The following is a 10,187-nucleotide window of genomic DNA, read 5'->3' on the forward strand; positions in this document are numbered from 1 at the left end:
TTCTTATTTCTTTTGCCTGCCACATGTGGATGCCGCAAAGTGTATTGAGCAATGCTCTGTTTTATTTTTTCTTTTCTCTTTTTTTTTAGACTATTTTTTTCTAGTCCATTGTACACCAGAAACCACTAAATGATCTAATAGCTCAAGGGGCTTTTTGGGAATTGGATTCGCAAAAGAAGGTCAATAGTTGGTGTGAGTGTAATCAGAATACTAATTAATAGCTGGCTTTTAATTGGCGCCGCTTCAAGGTTACTTGTTTCTTACCGGCAGGGAAGTGGATACCTATAATTAGAGCTTAAGATGTGGGAAACATATAGCCGAAATTGTGGTTAATGGGAGTACAAGTAAGAGTTATATATAAGAAATACCCAAAGGTAAGTCAAGTATTATTTTAAATAGAAAATTTATGTGTGAGAGCAGAAAATCTCTTTTAAAAGTCTTATTCTTTGAAAGATCTCTACTAAACTATTTTGCAATGAAATTCTTTGATCTATACAACTATTAAATAAATGTATTTTACATTAAAATATAACTATAGTTAATACAAAACGAATTTAAATATATTTATAGTCTCCGAAAATCCATAAATATGCTGCTTCTGTTGATTTTTTACATCTATTACTCGAAAACCCCATCACAAAACGCATTTCAGGTGCATTAACCTCACCGTATATGGACTTGTTGTGTATCTGTTGCCACTTTTGGAATCCCATGACTCATCTGCTGCTTCCACTTAACCTACTTCAGAGCCAGTTGTCACCCACATGTGCGAAATTTCCATAAGCCAATTGCAGAAACCTCAGACCAAACCAAGCCCCCGAAGGAAAACTCCAGTAATGACAGTTTTTCTTTGTCACAACTCCAAAGTTTAGACATTCTTTACAACCGCTGGGCACGCTTCATTCCGCACTTACATAAAAGTCAGACAAAACGATCTCATCATAACTTAAACGTCACGTTGCAAGAGCCATTAAAGTATTGGCTTTGCAGCCAAAGAATAGATAAAAACATGAGTAAAAAAATCATAAAAAAAGACCCAACAGGCGACACAGTGAACCAATGACTCCAAACGATCAAAGACCAACAAAAAAAGAGACTCTAAGAGAGTTTTGAAACCGGATTTAAGAGCGAAACTCGAGGTGCCGGCTTCGGAGACGGAGACTCGATCCGTGGGCTGAGCTTGAAAGCGAAATCAAATCGAAACCGAGAGCCAAGCCGAGCTGAGGTGAGGTGAGCTTCGATCGTGTCTTGGAAGAATCCAAAAGAGAAGCTCTGTGGACTTTTTGGCTTCTTCGGCAAAGCCTAGGTATTTCAGTCGGTTTTTTGGCAGCCGATCGCGCGGATGAGGCTTACGAGAAACGGTGCGCGTTCCTAAAGAAAAGTCCTCAAAAGTCCAAGCACAACAAGTGTTTAAAGTGAGTTTTTTAATTTTTTATTGCCAAAGCGTAAAATTATCCCTCTTAAAGTTTGAGTGATTGATTGATTGATGGATGGAGTGCTGTTAAGTGTTGCTAAAAACCGAAAGGAAGAAGTTATAAAACAAAGAAGCCTCCCACACACTTAAATGGCGTGCTCGACAAATGCTTGCCAAACGAAATTTTTATGCAAATTATGAGTCTGGTAATTATAGTGCAACAAGACCAAATTGCAATGTACAAACCCAGCCAAAGTCACTTTAATTAATTTTGAAGTTTGCACTTTTAATGAAGAGGAAAAAAACAACTTACATATTGCAATCAACATTGATTAACATAACACGAATGTCGAGCACACTCGCTCGCGTTCTCACATCTCCATAAACATTCGCGGTTGCTCTGCCAAAAAAAAACAACAACATAATAATAATAATATTAAATAATATCTCGACCGCAAAAGTGAATCCGAAAAGCGTGGAAAAGTGACAAAAGTGCGGTTCTCGTGTGAGTTGATCATCGAATTTGAGTGTGTGTTTTCAGTGGTGTGAAACAGAGATCGGAAAATCAGGTAGCTGATTTAATTACAAATTTATTCAAATGGTGGAACACTGGCAAGGTGCAAACAAGAATTTACTCATGACTGTGCATCTCTCAAAGGCCTGATTGATGGAATAATTGCTGCGATGACAAGCAGATTTGGTTTAAAGTTTTAAGATTTAAATGCAGTGAGAGAGAATAAATCCAATTCTTGGTTGATCTTTAAATGTGCGTAAATATCAACGGGTTATTAGTGGCAAAAAATGCTTCTCGGTTCCCCTTTTTGAGGTGTCTCGAAGATCATCATCAACTCTCTGAGATCATTTCAGAGTTGAGTGATCGCAAGAAATCTAAGGATTATTATAATAATCTTGGTGGACCGAAGAAGTTCTCTGACATCATCGCTGTCTGATTGTTGGCAGTTCTTAAGTGATTATGAAGTAGTTTTTACGGTTGGAAACTTAAATCCAAGTGAATCTTTGAAGATAATGTGTGAAATAAATTTGTTCTTTTTATAGATCAAGCCACTTGAAATTACGCTAGAAGGGGAGCTTAAATTGTGATTAATTAAATCATTAATAAAAATATATTTATTTGAAAAATACTTCGAGTTAGTGAAGGCCAAACACTAATAATAGATATTAAATAGAGCCAGAAGGTAGCTTAAATTCTTAGGATTTACTCATAGCACCTAATTGGGCTTACCAAATTTGTAATTTGTAGGTATTAAAGTTTATAATAAAAAATAAACATTAAAAGCCAAAATGAGCCAACAAATAATTATGATATAAAAGTAGAAGTAGTACCGTTTACTGATGATTTCAACACCAAATAATTACACGAGTTCCAAGGATTGTTATGAACACACCAGAAACACAATACAGCTGGTAATTATACGCCATAAAAGTTCTTCGAATCGAACCTTAACTCAATAAACACCGAGCGATCAATCAGTGGCAATAAATAAATTCGGAAAAAGGAGAATTCGCAAAGCCATGACTGATCAGTTTTCGCGATCACAAAGAATACCCAGGCACACAAGTCAAAAGTAATTAAAGTTTGTTATACAATAATGAGCTCTCTGTCCATAGATCAAAAGTCAATTGAATTGGCGAGCGACGGGCCTTTATCCACCCACGATCTCCGCAAATGTCAGTTAATGATCGATGGCTTAATCGGACAGAATCTGCTGGATAGCCAGCTAATCAGCCCAGTCCACCTCGACCCGAGCACGATCATAACTCAAGCTCCTCTTGATCTTCAGTTCTGCCCCTATACGATCTCGAACTAAATGACTCAGAACCCAGTTGGCCAAACTGTAGCAGGTTGGCCTGAGCATGTAAGGCCATAATCGCCGTGTCTAACTGCCATAATCCACCCGCTAACTGCAGCTGCTGCTGGCCTCCGCGTTTTTTATATAGACTTTGGAGTCCGATTTGGATTCAGATTCAGGCTCAGCTTTAGCCTCAGCTTCAGCTTTGACTGGTCAGAGTTGCCGGCTCACCTCGCACAGAATAACATCGCAACGGCACGTACTGAGAGTGCCGGGCAAAATAAAATCGAAAAGCATGAACAATTTATTTGTACAAAATAACTTTGAGCAGCAGTTGCAGTTGCAGTTGCCGTTCCATTGGAGCTCTCGCAGCCACAAAATGACTTAACTTATAAGCTGGCATTTGCCAGTTGGATGCTGCAACGTTTCAATGCAATTTACCTGGCCAGGAATGCGGGGCATGCACTTGGAAAAATGTATCTTATCGATTAAAATATGAACTGGAAAATTATTTACTAATTTTGTTGAGAGAAATTGAGTTTTATAAGCTTAAAGATACAATTTTCTTGAATTAATAGCTTGTTTGTTGTTAATAAAGATTTTTTTTATTAAAAAGTAAATTAAGAAATCATCAATCATTAGTTCTGCTTCTCTTGGCTAGTGTTTAACTCATTAGGAAGCTACAAATTAATTTAGTTTTATATAATTTAATTATTAAAATAGAAAAGATAATCAATCAGCAGACTGAACTTCACAGATTCGTATAAGAAAAAAGGTTTTTCAAAACAGCTTAATATTTAGAATTAGTATAATATATATCAACCCATTAAAAGCTTTTATGACTTAAATAGTTGTTTGAAAATAATAAAATAATTATTATAAATTAAATATTTAGTTCAGTGATTAGAACATTCTTCAGCCAACGAACCAGCTTAACAATTTATTATACAACCAAATTAAATTTATTAGCATAACTTTAATTACAATTATTAAATCTATATTATAATCAAAGTTAGTCTCATTCTCTGGCAATGTGAATAATAACCGACTCTAAACTAAATGAAATCGAGTTGGGCAACCAAAAAAAAAAATGTATGCTCAGCCGATTGAAGATTGCACTACTAGTGATAGACAGAGGGAGGAGGGCCTTTCAAGTACAGTGCCGGGCATTGAGGCATGGCGTTGCTCAAAGGTGTTCTAATGGCTGGCCAAACCAGCTATTGAACAATGCCTGGAAGTAGTCGGACTGGCAGATACTAGCTTTCAGATATCAACTGCAGTTACAGTTACTAATTAGACAGGTTGCCAAAGATCTAGATAGGTGCGTGACGGCTGGGACCTCCGGTAACCACCAAAAAAAAGTGACCACTTTGTACCCCTTAGATTACCTCATTTCCCACACAAACCGACTGACATGCTCATCGGACGTTATGACTTCCCCTGGTCCCTGCTCCAAATTAACCGCAGACATTTAAGACTAACCTCAGCCCGCAATCGTGCTGTTTGGTTACACCCATTCGGAGTCTGGGACCCGACCCTAAAGCAAGGTTCTTCACAGCACTCCGTCAATTGCTGTTATGACCTTTCTGTCGATTGCTCACTTGGCCGGCATTTTCCGCCGTTCAACTGACCTTAGCGAAATCTTTAAAGCCGCCAGCAAAACTCTTAATAACCTGGCAAAAAAAAAAAAAAAAAAAGAAGAAAAACCATAAGCAACAGATTTTGCACACCTGAGAGGAGTTGAAGAGGCGAGAGTTGAGTGCCGCTGGACTGCAGCTCATTAATCGAGCAACGAACGTCTAAGCAGACAGTGAGATGCACAGGAAAAAATATTGGGAAATATAGTATGAGACCAAATGTAATTTTTTTTAATGTTGCTTTTCTATTTTGGGAATTTTTCCCTAACAAAAATGTTCTAAATTCTGTGAAAAGCTCTTAGTAAGTGTTATATGTACCATTTTGTTATACTAGATTTTCTCTCTGTGCAACTCAGTTTGCTACCCATTAATAGGCCGCCATCTCCGCCTCTTCAGCTTCCACGAAAAGAAGCCGCAACACTTGAAGTAGCATGGAAACTTCAAAAACTTGGTTTACTTGCAACTTGGCAATAGCCAGGCGGCGGCAGTCAGCCAGCAACGAAAACAAAAGTGAAAAGGTCACTAGCACCAGTTGGGCAGCAGTTGGAGCACGAGAGGAGCAATCCCAGCTGGAGTTGTGTCTCAGCCAAAAATCGAGGAGGCAAACAGAAAAAGATACAAATAAAAAAACAAAACACTTTGGCACTCGACACTCAGCCAACTGTGGCCGCCAAGCTCAAGCGACTTTAGCTCATCGCACTCGTAATGCCAATCCAGGTCCAGGTGAAAAGGGTACTAAAGTCGTAGTAACACGAATGCATAACATCTTAAGCAAGGCATTGGGATTGAGGGAAAATGCTTTACTTGAAGATCTTGGCTAGGTTTAAGTGGCTTAAAACCCAGCAAACCCATATTATATTTCATTATTTAATTCAAACCTCGCTCACTTCAAGAAACGACTTAATAAAATATTATTAAACCTTGCCTCCCCAGAGATCTATTTATTGGATATGGTTTGCCATTTTCTTACATAGCCAATCTCCATCACCGGCCATTAATAATAACCTCTCCCAGGGCATCTATTCTTCGTTTTTGGCCAGATTCAGCAGCAGCTGACTTCCAGCTATTATTGCTGTTGTTTCGCTTGTTTCGCTTGCTCTTCGTTTTTCCGGCTAACAAGTTTGCTTTTCTTGGCTTTTGTGCAGAGTCTCTGCCATGTGCACATATAGTACATATATATTTGCAACCTTATGCGAAGTTTGGCTGCAGCAGAAGCCACTTTGCTGGCCATCTCTTGCCCAATGCAATTCGCATTTCAATTTTTCTAAACTATTGGCCAATACTTTTGGGGGCTTCTCGTGTTCGTATGTATACGAGATTATTTATCACCGCTGATGGCTTGGGAAAATCCAAAGCAATTGCCTGCAGCTGCTTCTTAATTCGCCAAAGATGAACGCGGTTTTTGCGGTAATTTATTTTTAGAGAGGACTTAATGAAGCTTAATTGAAGCAGCGGCAGATTGAAGATCATCGCAGTGGTTGGGTGACAACTTTCCATTAAAAATTGTGGAAATGCCGAGATGCATATTGACGGGCGCACTTTCATTTTCATTTGCAATTCGATTGCCTTTCGCAAATCTGAATTTTTCCCGCAGATAGCGAGAGGAGCAGAGCCCTAATCTGCTGAAGAGTCTCGGAAATCGGTTAGACAACAGCAATTACCTGCGGTTATATAACGGTGGTAAATGCAAAAAGGGAACACTGAGGGAAAAAGGAGAATAATCTGAATCATTTTTGTATTTTCCGATAATTTTGTAAAATTTTGTAACCAAAGGAAACAAGAAAATGATGTGAATTAATTACTATTACTGTTTATTATTCATAAAACACGAATAGAAATTTATTTAAAGGCTTTAATTTTATAAAATATATGTATAAACTACTATAGTATTTTCCCTCTCTGTAGCTTTTGGCAATTGACATTTTGGAGGAACCCATAATGGATGAACAGAAGCAGCTGGAGGTAATTGCTAACGAAACCCCATCAGTCACCGGATTGAGGCGTCAGCCGACCAAATATCCCCACGGCCTCAACATCACGGTGCAGACAATCGGCAGCGGCAACGATGACGACCATGGTCTGGGATCGGTGAAAGATCATGGAGATGACTACTCCCGCACCTCCAGCGAGTCGTGCTGGAGCGAGACCCAAAAATATCGCATCGGTATGCTGGGCAGTCCCGAGACCCTGGCCGAACTCCAAGTTCGCCGCTACAAGTATCCGCTGTCTGCCAATTACTATCTGAACAGCAAGATGGAGAATCCAGAGAAGCCCACGCCCTGGATGCTCCTGGGCTATGCCCAGCGTGCCTGCCGCTGGAAATATCTGCGTTGGCCCATCATCTTCGTGGCCAGTGTCCTGCTCTTCTTTGGACTGATCACCTACTGTCTATGGCTGCACGATGTGAGCGTGGCCCGAGCCAAGTTCCTCCAGCGCCGCTACGAGGCAACTCTAACATCCACGAGTTCCAGCAGCCACGAAGTCTGGGATGAGGAAACCACCAGCACCACGGAGCGAGAGCCTCAGGAGACGACACGACTCAAGGCAGTAGATGGGGAGCAAGACACAGAGTTGCCAGAAATAACATTTGATGAGGAGGAGCAGGGTTTTCCAGAGGAGGGTGACGGCGATTACGACGACACCTTGCTGCCGGCGGATAGCATTCGCTTTACCTCCGGCCACCAGAACAGCTTCGGGGTGCCCATCGAGCAGGACAAGAGAATGCTGCAGTTGCTCAAGGATGTAAGTCGGAAGCACACTCCCTTCTCACTCAATTATTACCTGTGCTTTTCCAGTTACTGCCCAAACCCCAGGCTACCCCCTCTAGCAATGAGCAGCCCCTGACCCGGGTGTCACCTACTTTACCGCCCCCCTCGTCGGCCAGCGGACGCCCCACCCAGGCAATGACCTTCACCACCACCCCCTCCGCCACGGAGAGCGGCTGCAAGTCCACCATGCTGCCCATGTGCCAGGGCGTTCTGGACTACGATTTGACCTACAATCGCGAGGGAGCCACGCAGCGGGATGCAGTGGCCATGGTAGTCTACGAGGAGCTCATCCGGTCCAACTGCTCGGCCAGAGCGGCGGAGTTTGTGTGCGCCGCCCTGGAGCCAGAATGCCGACCCTCGCACATTGGACAGCTGCCACCATGTCGTCGCATCTGCAAGGGTGAGTATCTAATTTAAAAAGGAAAAAATATTAAATTCATAAAAACCTTAAATTTAATTATTGTTTAATAATTTATTAATCAATTACTTAGCAATTTTTGAGGCCTGTTCCGTGGCAATTGCCAACTCGGATATCCTCAGTGAACTCTTCGACTGCAGCCTGTATCCCGATGCCCATGAGAGTCACAAGTGTGAGGATCCCACCAGGAGAAGGGATCACTGCTACGGCAATGAGTTCCAATGCCACGACGGCAGCTGCATTCCCCAGAACTGGCAGTGCGATAAGATCAAGGATTGCTCGGGGGGCGAGGATGAGGATGAGCAGTGTTTGGTTTGCGAGGAGGAAGAGTTTCGCTGTCGATCCAACGAGAAGTGTATACCGGAGAATCTTCGCTGCGATCAGAACTTTGATTGCTTCGATGGCAGCGATGAGGAGGATTGCGAAGACTATGGATCGGGGGATGCTGCGCCCTTCGATGAGGCCGAACTGAATGCATTTCCCCGGGTCTTTTCCTATGCCAGCTTCCTCTCACCGAATGAGACAAACGATAAGCTATATACCTATATCACAGCCACCACCGATGAGGATGCCGGCACGGAGACCAAGTTCCAGATACATCAGGTGGCGGCCCCAGCTCCGGCGGTAAATGTCAGTGCCGAGGAATCCTCTGGTGGACCCAAGGGGTTTGGTAAGTGTAATTTTGTTTTATTTATTTAATTCAATTTTAGTTAGTTTTTATTTTCATTTATCAAACTTCAAAGGTATACTTTTCTTCTTTCTTGTTAGTTTTTATATATCTTTTTTTTTTGTATAATTTATTCCAGTTAACTTTCGCGACAGCAAGGAGATAATGATGACTAGCGATTCGGAGAACAAATTCAAATATTCCCAGAGATCGAATCGCACTTCGGTCAAGTTTAGCGTTGCCACAGCCACAACTCCTGCGGCTCGTACAGCCAGTGCCATTCCTGGCTCAGCCTTGGCCCAGCAGCGGGAGAGAGAGCGAGTTACTAGCACCACAAGTACCACCACGACAAGTACAACCACTCCTAAGCCACCGACAACGACAGTTGCCAGCCCAATGGAGGTGGTGACAGCTCCAGGTGGGTGCCTGCCCCACGAACTCAGGTGTTTGAGCGGCAAGTGCATTACAGTCAGTCAATTGTGTGATAAGGTGAGATTAATTTTAGGTTAATTCAAGAACAATTTAAGCTCTAAAAAATAAGTATTAAATATATTAACACTCAAATCTTTATAATCTTTATATTTTAACTTTAAATTCTCTTTTTAAATTCCTGCTTTTCCTTCAGCAAATTGATTGTCCCGATGCGGCTGATGAGCTTATGTGTGTCTATAGGGAGCGTCCGATTGCCAGGCGAACCACAACAACCACTACACCACCAGCACCAACACCCACAACCCCCATAGCCACAACAACAACGACAAAAACAACAACGACCAGTAATCCGGTGACCAGTACAAGGCGTCCGCTGAGAACCACGCCCAGCCGCAGTCGAAAGCCCAAGTCTTAGAGTGATGTATCTTGTATCTTATGTTTATTTATAGCTCTATCTTACTTCTCAGCACTTGTATTTTCCGTCGCTACATGTATGATATATGTGTACGATGCGTATGTAAATCTTCGTTAGTGGCTAAGTCGTTTAGTTGTTTAGAGTTGTTTGACTATTTTTACGTGCGTGTAAATTGTATTTTTAGCAATGAATAAAGTTTAAGTTGTGTGTAGTTTATACAAAATTCAAGTGAACCTGCGGTAAGTGTCGTAATCTTTAGGTGGAGATCTGTCGTAACCAAGCTATCAATCTCTTCTAACCTTGGCAATCCAGAAACAAATAGATCTTTTCTCTGTGTACTTTCGATAGCCATAAACCACCGATTGGAACAATAGGGGCAACGAAATTCAAATGAAATCGATACAATTAAAGTCGGGACATTATTATTCCCTGACAACAACCTTGGTCTGATCTGGTCAGCGGACAGCCCACGCATTCAAAAGAGCCGAGAGAGACCGATTTGGCTTAGGCAATTCAATTAACCGGGCCATTGTTGTTGACCCGCTGCAGTGAGTGCTGCTTCGGGGTGCGTTATCTCAAAGGCCCAGCGGAATGCAAGGCAATCTAGAGAAATAGAGGCAGGTAA

At 41.7% G+C, this 10,187-nt stretch overlaps 1 protein-coding gene across 2 annotated transcripts; it reads left to right on the plus strand.

Moving 5' to 3' along the window:
* The first annotated feature begins 1,209 nt into the window (after window positions 1-1,209).
* LOC108073611 (uncharacterized) lies at window positions 1,210-9,769 on the plus strand. Of its 2 annotated transcripts, none has more exons than XM_017165302.3 (6): window positions 1,210-1,415; window positions 6,768-7,604; window positions 7,658-8,030; window positions 8,122-8,718; window positions 8,855-9,204; window positions 9,341-9,769. In XM_017165302.3, the coding sequence occupies exons 2-6, from the start codon at window positions 6,801-6,803 to the stop codon at window positions 9,560-9,562; spliced, it is 2,346 nt and encodes a 781-aa protein (XP_017020791.1). In that variant the 5' UTR covers window positions 1,210-1,415; window positions 6,768-6,800; the 3' UTR covers window positions 9,563-9,769. The 2 variants fall into 2 exon arrangements, with proteins under 2 accessions (XP_017020791.1, XP_070145275.1); XM_070289174.1 differs by having other exon boundaries at window positions 1,220-1,225.
* The last annotated feature ends 418 nt before the right edge of the window (window positions 9,770-10,187 follow it).

The sequence above is a fragment of the Drosophila kikkawai genome, chromosome 2L, assembly GCF_030179895.1.
Source record: "Drosophila kikkawai strain 14028-0561.14 chromosome 2L, DkikHiC1v2, whole genome shotgun sequence".
Lineage (NCBI taxonomy): Eukaryota > Metazoa > Arthropoda > Insecta > Diptera > Drosophilidae > Drosophila > Drosophila kikkawai.

Excerpts from the sequence above, each read along its gene's own strand:
- LOC108073611 (XM_017165302.3), top strand. The coding sequence starts at position 6,801 with ATGGATGAACAGAAGCAGCTGGAGGTAATTGCTAACGAAACCCCATCA. Across the intron at positions 8,031-8,121 it reads ATGTCGTCGCATCTGCAAGG|CAATTTTTGAGGCCTGTTCC; the intron begins GTGAGTATCTAA and ends TCAATTACTTAG. Across the intron at positions 9,205-9,340 it reads TCAGTCAATTGTGTGATAAG|CAAATTGATTGTCCCGATGC; the intron begins GTGAGATTAATT and ends CTTTTCCTTCAG.